This window comes from Eutrigla gurnardus (genome assembly GCF_963514095.1).
Source record: "Eutrigla gurnardus genome assembly, chromosome: 1".
Lineage (NCBI taxonomy): Eukaryota > Metazoa > Chordata > Actinopteri > Perciformes > Triglidae > Eutrigla > Eutrigla gurnardus.
Window position 1 is genome coordinate 10,670,669 of NC_139915.1, and position 21,278 is coordinate 10,691,946.

The 21,278-nt window shown below is 41.0% G+C and overlaps 1 protein-coding gene across 1 annotated transcript; it reads right to left on the minus strand.

The window, feature by feature from the left end:
- Positions 1-13,978: 13,978 nt before the first annotated feature.
- psmd14 (proteasome 26S subunit, non-ATPase 14) lies at positions 13,979-18,473 on the minus strand. Its single transcript, XM_084014844.1, has 11 exons — positions 18,378-18,473; positions 17,551-17,606; positions 17,005-17,076; positions 16,773-16,892; positions 16,429-16,499; positions 16,134-16,284; positions 15,883-15,990; positions 15,425-15,499; positions 15,219-15,344; positions 14,455-14,517; positions 13,979-14,154 (listed from the first exon to the last, which is right to left on the minus strand). Exons 2-11 carry the CDS (start codon positions 17,596-17,598, stop codon positions 14,056-14,058), a joined length of 933 nt encoding a protein of 310 aa, XP_083870970.1. The 5' UTR covers positions 17,599-17,606; positions 18,378-18,473; the 3' UTR covers positions 13,979-14,055.
- Positions 18,474-21,278: the final 2,805 nt, after the last annotated feature.

The window sequence follows — 21,278 nt, forward strand, 5'->3', positions numbered from 1 at the left end:
AGTCACACTTCTCTCCCGGCAAACAACCTCCACAAACTTTCCACTTGTGAAACAACGCCAAACTGTGGAGCATCAAAACACAAGATGGTTTCAAGCTGCCCTATCTCACTTTTAAACGTGTAATTACTATTCTCATTTATGTTATACAACCCATTTTCTCTGAATTGTGCACTTATGCAATATCAGGGAGGCACTTGTGTAAAAGTAATGTATAAATATTTGCGCTCAGAGACATTGGGTTCCTACTAGAATGTGTGTATCAGGGTATGACTTACCGTCCTGGGCTGTTTGGTCTCACGTTGAGATTTATTAGCTGTCTCTGTGGAAGCCTCTGGAAAGCTGCCTGGCTTGTATCAAAGTGATTCACCTCTCCTCTTCTTCTTCTCTATCTGTCAGCTTTAGATGTATCCATGTTTCAGCAGAGATTTATCTCCACTCTGGTTGTTTTCACTGTGATTTCTTTGTACGAGTGATTTGCATTCGGGAGTGGGGGTTCGGGGGACTGTGGTATGCACTAAATGTCAAGCTGTCAAATAAAGCATTTGTCATTTTTAAAAGATAAAGATTGTCTGGAAACACACGTATTCTTGGCGAGAGTTATATGAGAAGATTGATGAAACATGTCATGTCTGCGCACTAAACATGAAGCTTGCACCAGCAGCTGGTTAGCTTAGCTTAAGGAGACCAGGAGAACAGCTAGCCTCGCTCTGTCCAAATCCATCTCCGCAGCTCACTCATTAGAAGAATTCTTGCCACATTTAGTATTGCATTCCTATAAGACTCACAAAACTATTAACAAAACAGCTGTTTTGTGTGGAGTCTTCAAGGATTTTCAAATCTAAAAAAACGTTTGTAACCTGTGCCAGGCTTTAACATAAGAGCCTTGGGAACGCTTATTTATAATATGTGTACATGGGCAGTTTGGAGAGTGAGAGAGCCAGATGGCCACATCTGGATGAACTAATTGGGGGGGATAAAGAAAGAAAGTTGAGAGGGTTTACGTAGCTACTAGTAGAGTGGAGGGTGAGATGAGCAGCAATGGGACCATGACTGCCTGACACACCCATGTCTGGCTGTTCTCCTGCTGCTGGCCTCCAGCTCCCTACTTGGAGTAGTAAAGAACTATGATTTACAGCTTTTAAGTTCATATACAAACAATCCATTGCACATTCGAAGGCCTGAAAATCTGCAGTTTTGCAGAAATGCATTTTCCAAGCAGCTAGAAAACGGTTGAGCAACCTGATTTGAGGTTGTCAGCATTCTCGCTGCGCCTCGTCATCTCGAGTCTGAATCAGTATGAATTTTCTGCACAGGATGTGAAGAGCATCTGCCGGTCTGCCGACAACAACTGTAGGCAGACGGGCCGCGATGAGACGAACACTCTGACGAAGCACGTCCCCGAGATTCCACAACAACGTGCTACAATACAGGGTCGTCGTGGGAACCAGATTGGGTGGGGCCGCTTCAAGAGTGACAGCGGGGGTTTGACTGAGACAAGTGAAGGGTGCTGATGGTGGTGCTTCATCGACCGAATTACATGTTGAGTCACACGAGACGCTCACACACCCTGGAGATTATTAGTGTCGGGAGTCCGGAGGGATCAGAGGAAATATTTGATCACTCAAACTCTCCCCTTTTTAATCTACACTGATTTGTCAAATCCAAGTGGCGTTTTAAGTCTCATCAAAGCGTGTCACAACTTTTCAAAAGCATCTGAAATTGGTCTTTCAGTTCTCTGAATGCTAAAATGACACAACATTTGTACATTTTTACAACCAATGGTGTCTTTTTAACATATCCGAGACCAAGTCCTTTCAGACAACAGGCCCAGTAATTCAAGGTGTGCAGGAAATGCAAGTCATCTGGTCACACAATTGGAACAAGCTATGAACACAACACTATTATCATCACCATATGAGCAAACAATAGACAACAGATATGAAGCAGCAGTCCAATTTACTCTACTTTTAATTCTGTTTTGTGTCTCCAGAGCTAAATGTCTGGCTCTTTAGCTGCTAAATGCTCAACTCTTTCTGCCTCCAATCCAGTGCTGGGCGGGAAGTTGGCTTTGAGAGGTTGTTGTTTTTTTGTTGAAAACAGCTGCCGCTTGTGTGCCATAAACAAACAATGGTGAGAGTGAGCCAGAAATGTTCAACTTCAATAAACTGAAAACAATGACGCTGGCGGTAAAACAATGGAGATGCTAAAAGAAATCCATAAAGCCGAGGGCAGCAGACTTTCAGACACGAGTTGTACTTTGGATGTGCAATCATAGCTTTCAAAGTCACTTCATTCACTTGTGGAATATGACACATCTCCCACCTCTTCCACCACTGGATTCTTGGGTCCATCCTGATGCAAGAACAGCGCTCTGAAAAGCGTCACCATCGTGGAGCTACGACCCTCGCCTCTCCAGACCGCCGTGTGTGCGTAGTTTAGTCACAGTTTACACCTTCCCCGGTCAAACATGACAATATGCCAGTTCCAGGACAGCAGTGTTTATTGATGTGGAAATCTTTGTTTTCACACCATGACACATGTGTTTCTGCAGTGTGTGTTGTGTGTCATCGTGGAATTTGCTACTAGTGCCTACCTTTAACCTGTGCACTCACACACAATCCAATATTTGGCGATACAGAATTCACTCTTTAAAAAAAAAAAAAAAAAACTGAACTTTTCTTGTTGGGTGAATTTCCCTGACTGTTCTGGTGGTTTTAACGAGGCCAATTGGAAAAATAGAGGAAACAAGTCTGCATCTTGTTTACCCACCGGAGTGAAAAAATAGCCACTTTGTTCGTGTTGCAAAATGAGCTTCGCAGACGTGCACAGAATTTGGGACCCATGTGAAAACGTCTGTGCCTTTTCCTGTTGTCGCCTAGACTGAGACTGATTGTCCTACGAAACAGAGGCCAAGATTCATCACATTAATGAATTCACGATCGGGACGCAAGTGGGAAGGTGATGATATTCACACAGACAGGGCACAATTCCAAAAGACTTACAGTAAGCTCCAAAGGCAGCGAGGTGAGAATCCCTCTAGCTGACCTTGGTCAGTCTTGTTACTCACACTGTCGGTGCGTGTCTCCGCCCTCGCAACAATCTGCCTCGCCATCTCTCGCTGGGCAGGTTGTCCTCAAAAGCTCCTGGAGGAAGGAGACAAAGAGGGGCTTTGAGTAGGTAGAGCTTCTTCTGGCCTTCAGGAGATGTGAGACCAATGTAGATCCAAATGAGCCAGCCATAACACATACAGGACAACACAAGGGTGTTGTTGTTGGTGGGTTAATACATTAACTCCCATCTGCAGTAAAGACTATGTGGGCCCGAAATGCTGAGCCAATTTGGACCCATGTGCTAGCTGTTTTACTTGTGGTATTTCCCCCCGTCTTTTAAACATCCATCCTTAATGAGTAAGCAGCTTTCCATTATGTTGTGTTTAGCTATGTCCTTTATTAGACAATAAGTTGTTTTCCCTCCATTGAGGCTGCTATACACATAGCATGCAGGTCAGAGTATGTATTCCAGATCTCCTGCCCACCTCCTTAAACTTCCTGACAACATCACCAACATAAAGCAGACGTTGGTTCACGAGACCATAGCAAATGAAAAAAATAGAATTCAGTGTCTCGCCCTCTCTGTGCTGTGTGTTTTTCTCATTGTCGGCACATTCCCTCTCTCCCTCTGCCAAGCTGTACTTTTAAGGCCTGAAAGCGAAACTATTTCCCTACCAAAACAGCGATCCTCTGTCGGAACTCACCAACTTTGTGCACCACAACACACACAGACACTTTCCAAACCAGTGAGGGGAAATATCAAGTGTTTACCTTGCTGGAAGCATCACCGTTACTCACTCATTCCCGTCTAGACGACGTGGACATGCTGGCTCACCTGGGGCTGTACGGTCCCTCATCCCAGGTGAGGTCAGCCTGTTTTGGGAAATGCATGACAGGCTACACTGCCTCTTTTAACATTATATGGTCGGGCTTGGTGGGAAGAAATGGAAACAGAAAGAAAACAACTTCTGTCATTTGAGATGCGAGTATAGAAACCACAGTGTGGCTGCTTTCTGAACTAAAAAAGGTCCGCTTCGCTTGAATAAAGGAGCTGTACTGACAGAAGCCAGTGTAGAAAGCACTCGTGTACAGACCACCACAGTCCCCTCAACACACACATAGTCAGACCCCTCCACAAATATACACATCCACAGAAAGACACAGACACCTCAGCAAACACAGTCTGCAAAGCACACCAACATGTGTGTGTGTTGAACATGGTCCACCTCAGGATCTTCTAAAGAAAACAAGAATCCAAGAAGTACTTTCTGTGCGATCGTTCTCACAGCAAAATCTTTCCTGCTTGTCTTTGGTTTTGCAGACACTCTTGTGTTATGATTCTGTTTTGACACCACCACTTGAAATGAGACACTCTCGTCCGTATCAGCCGTGCCAACATGGGGGGGGGGCTACACTGCTGAGTGTAGCCTGGGTCACAGTTCACACCCAGACACTGATTCTACTAGTGGCTAGCAAGAGGGATATAATAGCATTTGTTCTGCATTAGTTGATTGGTGATAGTGTTGGGACTGTAAAGTGTGATCTCTCCTGTAAAGACAGACATATTACAACCCTATCGCCGGATAAGAACATTGATATTACACAAACCCTGAATTATATTCAATTTGCTCTAAAGTTCTAAAACACTTATTTCATTTACTCTCAGTACACGGCCATTCACGATATGCAGGATGTCCCACAACCCCGCCATATGTGACGTTTCAAGTGAAAATTTTCTTTGACCAATCAGTGGTCTGCACTCCACCCTAGGTCAGCAAAACAACTTTTGCTAATGGAAAACCAAAAAGAGCTGTGCTGAATGGGGAAATGGGGCATGAGAAAACTAGATTCTCTACTGTCAAGAGGGTCAGTTCTCACAGACTCAAAGCTTTATGGCCCTTTCACACATTGATGTCACATAACCCTACGGAGCGTTTTTACAGACATATTTACTTTTCTACTTCTCATTACTGAAATCAAGGGAGCTCATTGGCAACCTGAATGCTAAAAACTTTCATCTAAAAGTCTATGGTGGGATTTATAGAAAAGGTCCGATTCTGATTTGCAGATAATGAGCTAAAAAAAAAAGAGGAAACAAAGTAATTGGAAGGAAATGTCAGACTCAACACGAATAGTTTTCAGGGAAAGTGGAGGCAGAAACATCACAGCAGCCCCATCAAAGAATAATTTCACGCGCGGGAGGAAGTCACCTTGTATTGTGTTATCCTGCACCACCACGCTCCACTTTCCTCTCAACTGCCTTTTTTGGTCTCAGTCTGAACGTCTCACCATTTGGCTGCATGAGAGACTGACAGCGGCCTTCCTCACACCATTTGCCACAGTGCTGTTTTCTGAGGGTAATGTTACTCTGCCACAGTGAGCCAAACACTGTGACCACTGCTACTTGAATGTGACTGTTAATGGTTCACTGGAGAGCATCTTTGACATATCAGACTGACAGCCAAATAAAACAATCTCAGGGTTCATTTGGCTTAGGGGTCTAACTATACTCCAGGTTGGTTGTGACTCACATGTATGGCAATGCAGCACAAAAAAAAAACATAACCAAGCTGTGACAAAATGACTCACAGTCTGTGGATGGGCACGTGGACAGACCTTATTACATTATTTCCCAGCAGAATACTCTTCTGTGTGGAGAAAACATTAAGAATGAACCGAAAGGAGTTTCCCAGTTTGATCAAAGTAGGCACACCATTATAGTTCACCACTGCAGCAACAGTTACAAGCCTATTAAAACACCCCGTGACTTTCGGAAACAAAATGATCTTGTAATAAAGCTTAGTTTGTTTTATAACTTAGTACTTCATTAATCAGTGGTACCAGTAACAGAAATTTCTGAAATGTGCCGTGCTTGCTAAAAAGTAACAAGTGAGAGGACGATGATAAACCAAACTCAAGCAGACTATCTTAAAAAAAACGTTGTCCCCTGCCTCACATCCACCCTGGATGACTTTGTGGCTATTTGTCAGACAAATTTCAAACGCCAACTCGGGGTAATCTGTCTCGTCTTGCGGATTCCCAGACCATTAAATAGATGATGGTAGAAGAAACAAGTATGACATCATCGCAGTGTGCATGTGCATACATGCGTGTTGGTGCGTGATTATGCATTTGATGATCCCCCTTTCTATTCTCCGATAATCACACAGCTCGCCGTCCCCTTGAGGAGATGACATCAGAAACCACAAAGGTGAAAAAGGTTCACACATTACAGAGGCAGATGCGACCTGCTGTTCATCTGATTCACCGGAGCCTGTGGCACAACAGCAGGTGACATATCAGTGAATAACTGCCTTACAATACCTACCTGTATGGAAAACAAACATCTCCCCTGATATGTATGTGGATACTGTATATCAGTTTGAACTAAAGTTGAACTGAACATAGCAGAAACGGACTGAAAGACCTTTAAGATGTGAAAATAACAGTATACAGTTCAATCTAGATATCACTTTGCTGTTGCAAATGTGACAACGTCATGGAAAGGCATTGTGAAAGTGTGTCCTTGTTTATGTTAGTTGTGGTGATACTTAGGTCATTGGTGAGTGTCTTGGTGCCAAAGAGGAAGTCTGGACGTTTCGAAGCTGAGATCACTGAGGAAAGGTCACATTGCGTATGAATTTGGACAATTTTGCAAAAAATGTATGAAAATGGGAAGTTAAACTGTTGAAAAGGTGAAATATATCTGAATTTGCAGTTGTGTACACAATGCAAAACAATTGGACCCAAATGTGGTCAGATCTTAAGATATGTATTAATTATTTTAGGGGTCTTTCAAAAATCTTTGGACTTTCTCATTTGACTTGTTCTCAATAAATCCTTTGTGCAACGTGGTGTATTAATCTAGTTAGCCTTAGCCTCAGGCAGCTTCTTTAGGCTAGCTCAATTACAAGTCAATCACTTTATAGATGCATGAAAAAACTTAATTATTGAGCAGAAATATCTGGCAAATAAAATATCCTATACTGACTGTGTGTGTGTGTGTGTGTGTGTGTGTGTGTGTGTGTGTGTGTGTGTGTGTGTGTGTGTGCACATACTGTAGAAGTAGAGTTCATTATAGACTTCAACAACACTGACCCAGACGGTGAGTCCCCGAAGACCAGACTAATGGAAACAGACCCAGTGTTCAACGCGGACCTCTTCCCTGTGCAAACGCAGCCGGTCTGACTGCACGTCACAAACTCGCACACACCCACTCGCTTCATCTCCACAGGCCCTCTGCTGTGGTGGAAACTCTGCGGACAGTGACATCATCATTCTGAGACCACTGAGTAACATTACAGAGAAGAGTGGAAATGTAGTCCCAGGCAACGAGTAACATCACAACACCACGGGCACCTTGTTACTGTCATTGCTGTACCACAATCATGGAAGCAGAGGCTGCTGGGTGAAACAAATCGTGGATGCTCACACACATGTACATGCACATGCATACACACACACACACACACACACACACACACACACACACACACACACACACACACACACACACACACAACACAGAAGAGCAAAGCATTTCTCTTGGGAGACGAAGTGAGCTCATGTATTCTCTTAAATCTTCTGTCCACTGCTGTCCAAAAAAAAAAATCCTGCTTCATGATATAAACCTTAAGGAATGAATTACCACTGATGCATGATACTTGTCCTGGACAGGCCTTTGTGTTCTTGTTCATCACATCCTTCCCTTCCATCATTTCTCTCTTCAGTATCTCAAGAGTCACCTTTAAACAAGCCCTAAGGGTTCAGTCTATTCCCTGATATGTTTATCTGGGCTGTGGAAGATAAGAGGTTCTGGTAAAAGTGTGTGCTTTCTCCTGCAGATTGGAAGCATATGGCTTCATTGCACAACATAGACAAAGAGGGCAAATATGAGAGATGACTTCACATAATTAAAGAAATGGTAGGTCGGTAGACTCCCCTGCGGGGCTACAGCTCTGAATTTTGGCCACTTGCCTTCGCTGCAGAACCAGAGCTCCTTAGCACATGCCTGAAAACAAATGGAGTGTTAGTCAGTGTTTCCTTTTCCCAGGAATCAGCAATTTAACACAGTTTGACACAACACAGAGGACAAAGAGTTCCCCATCCACACTGCTGCATTAAACTTAAATCTGTAGCGCGTGGTATGTCAGATCACTTCAAATTACTTTATTAATCCTTCAGGATACGCAAGTCTGCAGAAAACCAGCAGCATTCAAATAAAGTCTTCTGATGACGGTGTAACGAAATCTTCTGCCCGGTAACAGAGCTCCAGTAAATGCTTTCATTCACCCCTTTTAAGGAGCAAAATAAAGTCAAACCACAAATATTCCTGAGGTGAAAAGCAGTTGAACTGGCATTCTGGAGGCAGCACGACTAGTATGTCATCACTGCCATTCATTTGTGCTTTCAAAAATGGCTTTTGAGGCATGCGGTTGGCTCGCTCTGCAGACGATTACTGATTGTTCAAACTATGATCCATGTCTTCAGTCTGCTTCTCAGTCTGATTCAGATCTATACACAAACACAGTCCAAATCACACATATCCCAGATGGTACGCCCCCTGTTACAGTAGCATAGCACAATTTTTCACGTTGTATACATTAGTATATTTTCCAGAAAACTCTACAGGTATGAAACACCCAGCAGCCCTGTGCTGACCTAAAGCAGAGTGCAGATGTGTTTATGCTTTGGCTGAACTGATGTGTTGAGAGAGTGGAGATCCTGCAGGTTAAGGGCACTCTGACTGATGGGGAAGGGTACACAAGAAGGGAGGCACACTCTAAGATGATAAAACACAGCTGGCCGGCAGATTGCGTTACATTAAAATGCCCAAACTCAGCATGTTAACTCTGCAATTACGTTTTACATGTAATAGGCCCTGAGTAAAGGTGAAATACAGTTGGGATGGAGAAAGTGCTCCATGAAAACTGTGCGAAAGCAGATCTGGGTTGAGTGTTTATCACCCCAAAGAGATGCTTCTCCAGATGTGCGCCATAAACACATGTATAAATTCACATACATGTGCAATGACGGACCAGCAGAAATACTCACACTTTCTCACATATGTGGTCCAGTATGCACACTCCCTCCACCCAAATTAGTGTGCAGAACGGTCACAAAACAACCTTGCCTGAAGTTCCATTTATTAGCATTCTGAAGATTTTGATCATACTAAATGTTATTCGTTAGCAGATGAAGTTTGCCATTTGTAAGGGAAGTGTAGTGGTTCAAATTCCCATGTTTTTTTCTGAATATTTGAAGTTCCATGTTGGTTTAGCAAAAGTAAGAGTTAACAGCCATGCTAGCAACTCTTCTGAAAAGTGTTGCAATGGTAAGTGCCTTAAACTCGCATTCTCTGGTTCCACACCTCTGGTTGCAAAAATAAATCATTTGCATGGAAGTCTATGAGGAAATGACCCCACTTCCCCCAGTAAACATTGACTCCATGGTCTAATTTACTTGTTTCAGGTCAAATTATGGTCCCAGCAGGGTATGGGATAGGGTGTGCCTTCCAATGCCATTAGCCTCTAAGATGATTCAACACTTAGCAGTCTCCTTGAATTATGAAGCTAACTTTGTTAACAGCTTCACACCAGATGCAGCCAAATTCAGAAAGCTTGCTGCTCGGGGTGTCGCTCTTCCACTTGTATTCATCAGATCCACCCGTCGCTCCTCCACTGTCCAAATATGGTCACTTCTTTTCACCATTCCAAAATTCCAAGAAGGTGACGGCCAAACTGCAGGCTTCACAACCGTAGTCCAAAAGCCAAAGGGTGACATCACGATAAATACGTCCAATTCTTATATGCAGTCTATGAGCTGTTCTTAGGTGGTGGTCTACAGCGGTGCTTTAAGCTAAATGCTTATGTCAGCATGCTACCTTTCTCACAATGAGAATACATGCTGTTAAACATGTTTGCCATCTTAGGCATGTTAGCATGCTGAAATGAGCTAATTAGCAGAAAATACAAGGTGCAGCAGAGGCTCATGGCAATGTAACTAGTTTTGCAGCTATTTTCTCATGAGCATTGGACATTACCTGATGGTGGCACTAGCGGAAAAGTCAGAAGATCAAAAAAGTCAGTCCTCTGTGGAACTTGAATGTCTGTACAAAATTCCATAGTTTCATTCTGGACCTAAATGGTGAACAGGCCATCAAACCAACATCAAAAACCAACAACAACAAATCTGCTGGTGTAGATCCTGTGATCGGACCAGACCGTTCCTCCTCACCTCCTTCAACAGAGTCGCCTAGAAGAGTTTCAAGCACTTTGCAAACACAAACATGGATTTGCATTCTTCATGCTGTGACTGTTGACATTTTATAAGACCATTAATTGTTCATCTGTGAGAACATGCACTTAAAATGCCTCCCAATTCTGTCATCTTCTGGCTCCCGTCCGTTGAGGCGTGGCAGTGGGTTGTGTTCATGCCATGGCCTCATGAGAATGATCTGTCCCCTTGAAGAAAAACAAACCACATCAGGGTTTATTAAAGCCCATCTTATTTAAAACCTCCCCCTCTGAGTCATCTGCTTGGAAGTGGTTGGCCACAAGACGAGAACAGGAAGAATTACACTCCTTTAAAAATGAGCGTTACAAAGAAGAATCAAATGAGTTGGTTCTCCTTCGGGCCTCTTTGTAACGAGTAGGAGAAGTAACTGGTAGAGTGGAGGAAAGATTTGGACCAGGTTTTGAGTGTCAAGTATCCAGTCAAACCCCAAAGGATCAGCTGGCTATATATGCACTTGCAATCACAGAGTGGCAGCAAACATATGTAAGGTGAGGATTATCCTATCCTGCTTTCAGTGGGAGAGCCAGCACAAAAACGCTGGTCCAGACTTGTGTGCCACACTGAATTTTTCAGAGGGGAAGTCTCTTATCACGGCCCCAGAAAGATAACATTGTGTTGTTGGCGTCCCGTGCGGCTTCTGCAGGACGCACGCTGGTTTCATTTGAACCCCTAATCTCAGTGAGACATCTGCTGACATTTCCAACAGGATGGACCACGTCTGAAAACGTCTCCATGATTTCAGCTGGCCAGAATCAAAAATACTTGGATGACACAACACTTTCAACACACAATGGAGGTGACACATGGGTACACAAACATGTCTGTGTACATACAGACGGGATTTCGATGACCTTTCAGAGCAGCTCGGTTTTTGCAGCTAAGCTCTAAAACATCCATTGGCGTACATGCAATCAGAGAAGTTGCCTTTTCTTCTATCTTCACTGCACATCAGCACTGTAACTTACACAGTGAGCCCAACAAATATGCTTTGCATACATTTTACTGTCACTTAAGATCATCGTCAAAACATGTGGTTACTAATTGCTTATTGTAACTTCCCTATGATGTTTGAGCTTGTTTTGAGAGCTGTGCAGAACGGTTTATGACGTGCATATGTGGTGTAACACCAGAAGACTGTTTCCACATTCTTTGGCTGAGGGGGAAGGTTTCCACGGTTGAAGCTGATCGTGGTCCACTCTGTAACTAACACAAGTGTGATGGGGAAACTGGAAAGTTTTAGTGCACAAATGCTGAAAATGGGGCCAAAAATATTTGCATATTCATAGATTCTGGATTATTTCTATCCACTCTTACTCTGTACAGCTTGGATGTTTCCCCTTCTCCCCATTCTGAGGCGGCGGACGTTTTTTTCCGAAGCACCTTGGTGCAGACCGAAAGTCCTTCTCCATGGCTGCTCCGAACACCTCCCACACCTGCTGCTTTGCCTTCCTCACGGCAGAGGCTGTAGCACTTTTGGGCCTATCTGTACCTTGCAACTGCCTCCGGAGTCTTCCAAGATAACGTTTGCCAGAATAACTCCTTCTTCAGTTGGACGGCTTCCCTGACCACCCCTTGAAGACCTTAAGCCGCTATCACACGCTATCCTATAGTCATTATCAGCCATTAAACATGAGCATTAAACCTTGATCTTTTTAGAGAAGTTTTTGTGTTTTGTTTTTATTATTTATTGTAAAATTGTAAAAACGGTTTTGATTGATTTTAAAAGGAGCTCTTTTATATAATCTGCAAAGTTGATACGACCCAGTAAGCTGTAGCATACAAATCTCCTTTCATATATTTTGGAAACAATTTCTCTAGATTATGGATTTACCTTATGGACTATGGTGGGCCCCACTTTGTCATTCCCGCATGGCCTTAGGAAAGGTGTTTCATTTCACAGCGCTACATTTTCACATTTTTTTCAGAGTGTGAGTTGCAAAGATTTTAAAAGATGATGTAACTCGAAGCCCCATTAGGTCTTTTTAATGACCGGGGGCCACATCTGTCTCATAACTCTCTGTGTTAGTATACACCGGACGGGTGGAGATAGACCATATGCTCCATGTACTCTGCTGTCACTGGAGTTACTGCAATACGAGCAGCATCCCTGGCTGAGATCCTGTGAATCCATTATGGAGACATTTTCTCCCGTTAAAATGTAATAATGTAAAAGGCATGCTGGCTCTTGGGCCCTGCTCCCACTATGAGAACATGACTCCTCTAGATAAACAGTTGTTGATAATCTGCAAATGTTCCACTGGATGCTGCATCAGATGAGAGGCATCCCTCACACACACACACACACACAGAAGAAAATGGCTTAATCTGTTACTGTAAAAACTACAATTTTAAAGTCTTGACTTCAAAATGAAAGCCTAAAAAGAGAGATTGCATGATTTTATGCTGTAATGGCAGTGGGATCAAACATTTTTGTTTTTCCTGGTTTCAGTGGGATATTTTTCTCCTAAATTGCTGAGTGTGATTTGTGTTTACAAATCTAAAACTGCATAGAAAATAAAAATTATCTTACATCCATATCTACACACCCACATCATTTTTGTTGCATACATGTATTCCACTGGCCTGCTATGATATGCAACAGTGAATCTTTAGAAAAGGGAAGATTTTTTTCTGTGTTCCCAAAATAGGAAAATTGCTTTATCTGGTGGAAAATAGTAAAAAAAACTATAATTCTGCAGCACAACGTCCAGAATGACAGACAAAAAAATATTTGTGGCTGTATGCTGCAATGGCCCTGGGGTCAAAAATGACAGTTATAATGGGTTTCAATGAGGACATTTTTGTTTCTAAGGGTCACAGTGTAATTAAAGTGTGTACAGTGTATTATAAACATAGTATTTGACTTTGGCATACATTTATGCCATATGCATTAACACAGCCAAAATTATTGTAAAAACAAAAATGAAAAGGACGAAAAAGTCCCCAACGGTCCATAAGGGTTTATGTCTGAATCTGAATATCCTCACTGCTGATTACTCCCTTCTAAATATGATGTCCGTCCACTGTACATTACAGAAGAAAACCACAACTACACTGAAAAAAAGAGGAAGGAATCCCAACTTTGACAATGAGACAAGGCTAGTTTAGGAAAATGCACAGTGGTTTCAAAGTGGAGCAATTAAGTTTACAGTAGACACAGTAAAGATTATTATTATAGGAGATATAAAAACTGTCAATAATGCCGAAAAGGCTTTAGGAAGTTTGGACAGTGTCTAGGATGTTGTCGGACTGAATAGTATAAAGTCATATTCCCCTTCATAGGAAACAGTTACTGTCATTCGATGTATTCAATCTTGATTATTCATCTCCTACTTCTGGTTTTTGTCTATATAACGTGTAACTCCTGCACCATCTAGTGTTTAGGATGGTAATTACATCAACAGGCTCCACTCCACTGACTTGGCTTTCTATTACACCTTTAAATAAATCGCTAAAAACATAATTAAATCTAGAACTAAAGAGTAGAACCAACAATTTGTTGATAATTGTGGATGCTTAAAAACACAAAAATAACCAATGTTTTGATTCAAAAAGAAAAGGATATTTGTTCTGCCAGAAATATGCAACACACTGCATGGATATTAAAATAAAGTACTAACCATGCCAATGTCTTCATTTGATACATACATTTATTTTATATAAAAGAAAAACAAGGGTTGCAATATTAACAGTTTTACACACAGGCCCATCACTGGAAAACTACTGTATCCAACATGGCAGCTAGGCACTGGACAATGTTGGATGTCATTAAAACGTCTACGTGCTCCTCCAAGTGCCTCTTGGGATCCTGCAAGGACAGAAAATGAGGACAAACATCAACAACATGATATGATTTGGGAGAATGATTTCCGTTTTGACAAGTGTCTGGTTCCAACAAACTTCAGAAAACTTTAATAATTTAAAGTAACTTGATGTCTGCCCTATCTGACTCTAATCTACGTACTTTATCTCTTTACCTCTAATCAACAAACAATGACTTTGATTTAGCAATTTGTAAAAAATATATATATATATATTTATATATTTATATATATATATATATATATATATAAATGTTTTTATCTGGAGGTTGAAATTGAACCGTTACCTGTTTTCCAACATTCTTGATTGCCAGCTGCTCTGGGGTCATTTTGTCCTCCTCTTCAACAGCCTGAGGTGGAAACATGACAGTGTCTTAATATTGCAGAGGAGCACACCAGAAGCCACGTGTTTCTAACACGTTTTTTACAGTTTTTACTCCTTTAGAAAAGGGAAATACAGCATGAATGTGCACAAGAGATGAGAGCCAGCATTAGTACAAGGGGAGTCTTTGTGAATCAAAACACTTGAGGGTGGAACCCTGAATTCACTGATCCTCTGCACCAGCGGCAACCATTGAATTAAATGATAGATCAGAGATGGGTACATTTTCAAATAATCAGTATCACAGTGAAATGCAAATTGTGCCTGGGTGATTAAGTGTCTGTCAACTGCAAAGAGCTTCAAATTCACATTAACACCTGTATATGTACAGCTCCACTACACTGGTGGGTGGCGAGGGGCATTGAGAAGGAGAACGATGCCAGTGCTACAGCTCTGAAACAGCAACACTTTTTGACTGAAATTAACAAGCCTGTACCTGGTTATGTGGTGGAGGACAAGCTACCAATATCAACCATAGCATCTCCATCTTTTCATAAGTTAATTAATAAATCCCTATGATGCGTCAGTGCTAAGAATACTTAAATGCTTCATTATAAAACAGTTTTAAAAAATGAAATACTGCACAGAAAAGTTACTCCTGTCTGTGCCGTTTTGAAGGCCATTTCAGCCTTCAAAAGAACTTTACAGAGAAGTTTAATATTGTTGTACCTTATTGTAATTCTTGGCCAGCTCCAGCATTTCCTTGACGATGGTCTCATTGAGCTTGCAGTGCTCGCTGTAGTCCTGCAGGGTCAGACCCTCCATCCAGCTCTTCTTATGCAGGTTCAACAGCATCTGAAGAACAACAAGGGTAATGTTTCTGTAATAAAATCAATGATAACAAATAATTCTGTGAATAAAGTGTAATTTCAAACCTTTTGCTCCAGCTCATTTTTCCTGTAATTGATGGTGATGGAGTAGTAGTGTCTGTTAAGCCCATGAATCAAAGCCTGGAAACAGGAGAAATCCAACGTTAAGAAGTTATAACACGCAGAATGAGCTGCTTAGAGAAAGTTTCCAAACATTACAATTATAAAATACATTTCCCTAATGTATTATGAGTTAAACCTGTTTGGATTTTGAGTGTGACTCTGATAATGTCAAAGTGGTTTCATGTTAAGCTAAGTATGCATTTTCTCTCAATATAACAAGAGGATCTGATGCAATGTCAACCTGAACATTAATGGCTCAGAAAAAAAAGTCATATTAGGTTCAATGTGGATTGTCAAGCAACAATTAAGAGGTAGGGAAATGCATCTACATACCACCTCTAAGCATATAAGAAGAAATCCACATTGAATGGGTTATGTCGGTGCTGTGAACAATGCGTTACCTGGATTGAGGGCTTGTTCAGATGACCCAGGTTGGAGGTGGTTTGTCTTGGTTCATGACCCAACACCATCATGTTGGCATTGATCAATCTGAAGGCATCAATAACAACCTGTAGAAGACAGAGGCCGTACATGAAACCAGTGGACTGAGTAGCAAGTTATTTTACTGCATTTACAAATGGTCTTGTATAATGCAGCTAAAATGAAAGCTCCTGTGTAACAAGGTTGTTCTGCAGCGGGCATTCATCTTTACCTTTCCTTTGACGCTCTGAATGGGATCAACCACCACTGCGACGGCTCGCTCCGACAGGGCCTCGAAGCTCTGCTGTGTGTTGATATCCACGCCAGACAACCAACAGCCAAAACCAGGGTGACTGTGATACCACCCCACCACCATCTCAGGTCTGACAAGCAGCATGGGGGAAAGACAGCACACATGTTTAGAAGGTATCCCAAAAATCGTCTCCCGATTTATCCGAGAAACGTGATGCCTCAACATCAAGGTATTTTTCTACATGCTTGACTGTAGATCTATGTCAAAGCTTTACCTGCCGGTCTGCTTCAGCATGTCCAACATCTTGGCCTGGAACACAGGGTCCACCGCTTCAACACTCACACCCTGTGAGGTAGAAAATATTAATATACTAATGAAGAGCAAAAATTAGCAACATATACTTTGCTAAAAAAAAATCTAAATCAGTATTCAAACAAGCCATTTACTACTTAATTAGAACAGTCATATAAACACAGGTACATACAAATGAAATGAAAATGAAACTTGGCCTCTGCATTTACCACGTCCTAAGCATTAGAGCAGTGGGCTGCTGTGAAGCACCCGGGAAGCAACTCAAGGTTAATTGGGGGGGGGGGGGGGGGGGGGGGTAATACATACTGTTCCAGACTGGGGCATGGCAAACACATCAATCACTCGCACTGTGTAGTCATCCACAAATTCTCCCAGCATCAATCCCATGACCTCCATTGGTACACCAGCACGCCCGTGCTTCAACATCTAATTAAGAGAGAATATGAGAGACAAAAATAGCAAATGTTATTTTAAATAAAAACTTGAAAATGCCCAGTACAAAAAACAAAAATGTTTAGTGCAGATGATGTTTGATTACCTTGAGCAGGGCCAGAGAGGAGATGTAAACCTGCTCTGCTGTGTCCACAGCAGGAGCATCTGTTGGGGGGCCCTAAGGAGTCACAACAGAGTCTTATCAGTTCAGGCCTCTCAAATACAGTAGTTTCTCAGATTAAGCACTACAATCTTTAATCCTTTAAAAATCCTTTAAAACGTGGTACAATATATAAAGACTCAGGGGGACACATGGGAAGTTACCATGGTCTCATTCTGGATAATTAAAAGATCTAGAAGTATGAAACACTGGGCACATTATTGATGAAATCAGACAACCTATCAGTGTTTCCAGTTTAGCCCATTCATGTTTAATTCTGTTCTAATCATTTCAAACATATAAGCATTGATATATTTAAGTCTAAACTTAATGTTTAGATATAAAAATTTAAAGTGGTTTGGTTTAGGTTAGGGTTTGGTGTGGATAAGCTTGTGGTAAGATCGTGGGAGGGACTTTTGTTTCTGCCCATACTTCAGGTAGTAAACACACAAATATTTGTTCCTTATCCGTAGATAATTCAGACCGATTTACCTGGCCAAGCCCAGGCATTCCACCTCCGAGCCTCAGCAGCCGGTCCATATTGCGATCTGATGAACAAACACAATTAAGTCATTAGTTAACTTCAAACTACACAGCTATACAGCTATACTTTTAGCTTGGTTATTATTTGTCCTTTTTTTCAGCATATATTGTAAAATAGGTGCACAATATGATGATTTTTCATTTCAGCTGGACCTTAAATCCTTTATTTTATTACAGTATGAGTAAATAAATAAATCTAATAGCACTTTCGTACAATTTCAGTCCAAATACTTACATACATATTATTCATATTATTTAGCGCAATAAACTATAGTCTACACCGATGGCCTGACAGGCTTTTTGTCCTAGAAAATGCTATTTATTTGTGTTATATTTCGTGTCTTTTCAGGCCTCAAGCTGTTTAATTCAATTTATGACATACATATGTATATATGTTATATGAGGATCCTAAGGAACCTTGAATGAAAGTGATAAACAAGTTTGCCAACAAATCGTTAGTTAGCTTCAGTTAGCTCATTAACCCATAGTCACGCAAGCGCGTCATAACAAGCCGGAGATCTATGCATTTATCTAGGATTCACATTACAATGGTTTTTAGATGGAAAAACAAGAAGGGTGGTTCAGCAGTAAGGTGCCAACACATCTATTGGGCCATTAATTAAACGTTACTAAAAGTGTTAGCTTACTGCTAGCTTACTCGTGCTAAGCCTCCGTCATCTCGCGCAAGAAAAACAGCAACAAATTATGAACAACGATTCTATCTCACCGTGTTTTAAGATAGCTAGGTGCTGTGTGGAAGCTCCAAGTCTACTTACTTGCTGTCAAATACTTTGGGTCTTTAGAAAAATATGCGTTTCTGTCTTCAGTCGTGACAAACCAACTGGCTACAATGAATCAGCCAGAATTACCTTTTTTTAGAGAGAAGAACTGCTTCCGTCGCACTGGTGACGTATTTTGATAGCGCCGGACTTGTACCTGCAAAACCGAGACACAAGGGGAGGCCACAATCAATACATTTCCCACTGCTGCTGCTATTGCTGTTATTACGACAACTAATACTAGTAGTATTAGTATACTAGTAGTATTAGTTGTCGTAGTATTATACTACATATATTCTTATTCACCTGATCAGTGCAGTTATATCAGTGCAGATGTGTTTGTTACTAGTGATTACTACATATAACGTTTGAACCTTTGTAAAAAAAAAAATTCTTGTCTACATAATACCAAAAGCTTACACAATTTCCAAATTATATTTTACATTGTTAGGAAGAAAGATTACATATGAACGTTGTGTATTATTGTTATTATTGGTATGAAATAACTGAAGATATAATTATAATTATTATAGGTATATAATAATTCCTTGAACTGTGAACATTGAATTTTTGCAGCTTATTGATAATTTTTGTTGGTTATATTTTGTTTTAATTGCACGCTATATATGTGTACTGTACAACAATTTCCCTCGGCATGAATAAAATGTATCTTATATCTTATCCTATATTACTAGTTCTGTATTGATGTGTTCTCTGCAAATAGGAGCATGTGTAGGTTTTATAGTACCGATTATTTCATTGAACTGTGAAACATCTGCAGTTTTTAAATTATTTAAAGATGAAAATGCTGTAAGTAAAGCTGAATACAATAATTTTTTATATACACACACAGTATCTCTCTTTAAATACTAAAACAAATGCAAATGGCTCTGGAGTTTGTGTTCTTGTCTTTCGAAATTCAAGCATTTCATTATTCCCTGAGGAGCCGTAAACTCTGAGCCAAACCACGGCATCACTTGGCTTTAGAAAAAGCTCCTCTGTTTGGCTTCATGTCTTCCAGCCAGACAGCTGCCAATCTGGTACCATCTCAGCCATGTTACTGGTTACCACGCTGCCTGGCCAGACAGGTCGACAACAAGAATTTCAAATTCCCCAATTCCTCAGTGAATGAGGAAGGGGCAGATAATCATCCACATTCCTCAGTCCCTCCCTCTCCACACCCACAGGACCTCTTGCTATAAGACACAATTCAATGCAGGCGTAACCAGGATGTGCTTCCTTGTGACCAGCTTAAGTTTCTATGACCCTTAAGATCCGGATCGCATTCACCTATATAATAAATTGTATATTATCATGTTCTCTAAATTCAGTGACTTCAGTGTTTATTTAATCCTTTAATCATATAGTTTGAATGCAGTCTCCCATGATGATGTCATCATTATCCACCAATAATGTGGAATAAGCAACACCTTACAATACAGGAAACACATCATTCTTTTTTCTTTCAAAGTGGACCAAGTTGATTGTTTGCTGAATCGTTATTGCTGACTGGGTTATCTCATGAACCCCATTCATTGCTCCACACAGATAGACAGCATTTTGATAGATGAGCCAAATAAACAATGGATAGCTGGATAAATGAGCCAAAGCCTACAGATCAGTTGACCTATTGAATATTCGATTCGTTTCAAGCAAAGCAGGTTAAAAAAGTACGATTCAAAAATATGCGATATACACAGAACGTTGTTTATTTACGCTTAAATCCTGTATGAAATTTCACCTGTCACCAAAAGGGCAGCTCACAACCCATTCGATATGATGGGTTTATCTATCAATACATGCCAAATGAGGTAACAAAAAGCTCATGCTGACTATCCCGATAGGAATGATTGGACTTTCAGGGAACATCAGTAATAGCTTGTAACACGACACCACAGCAGCATGAAACCTTAATCCTTGCGGCAGAGGAAGTAAGGGAGAGAAATTTGATGCTTTAAGAGCTTCCTTGCACCCTGATGGGATTTGGATTTTTGCTTTGCTTTATAAATCTTTAGCAGCATGGTGGCAAGCATTGCCTTTGTGCCCTTATGTGTTCACATCTGAATATAAAATAACGTTAATTAAATAAGTGAGACAGGAAAATGTGCACCGAGACAGTTATGTTCAACATCTCTGGGGCCACATATGTGTAGCTGCAAGAATGAAGCTGCTGCATCTCTGCCAATCCAAATATATAGGGTATCAACCTCCCTCTCTCGCTCTCTCTCCAACTGTCACGTAAAGTTGGTATCAAATATTTGGTCACATTTGTTGACTTATTCTTAATCTTGTGTCATTTAAGATTTACAGATAGCCTATTCATTTTGTAACTGGCAAAAACAGTCAAAACGTGGTTATGAAGGCACCAAGATCATCATCATCCTCATCATAATATAATAATCTAGTGGTAGATGTAGTAATAGTAGTAGCAGTAGCAGTAGTAATAGCAGTAGTACTAGTAGCGGTAGTGGTAGTCGTCATAGTAGCAGTATAGTCTCAGCTTAGTAGTCATAGTAGTAGTAGTCATGGTAGTAATAGTAGTGGCAGTAGTAGTAGTCATAGTAATAGTGGAGTAGTAGTAGCAGTAGTAAGCATTGTAGTAGTAACAGTAGTAGTCATAGTAGTAATAGTAAAAATCATAGTAGTAATAGTAGTAGTCGTTGTAGTAGTGGTAGCAGTAGTAGTCATAGTAGTTATAGTAGTAGTAGTAGTAGTAGTAGTAGTAGTCATAGTAGTCATAGTAGTAATAGTAGTAGTAGTAGTAGAAGTAGTAGTAGCAGTATTAGTCATAGTAGTAGCAGAAGTCCGGAAAGCCGTTTGAGCATTTATTCCATATCCTTGATATCAGGCATCAGTTTCCTCCACTAGCTGGGTGTTTGTCAGCACTAGTTGGACATT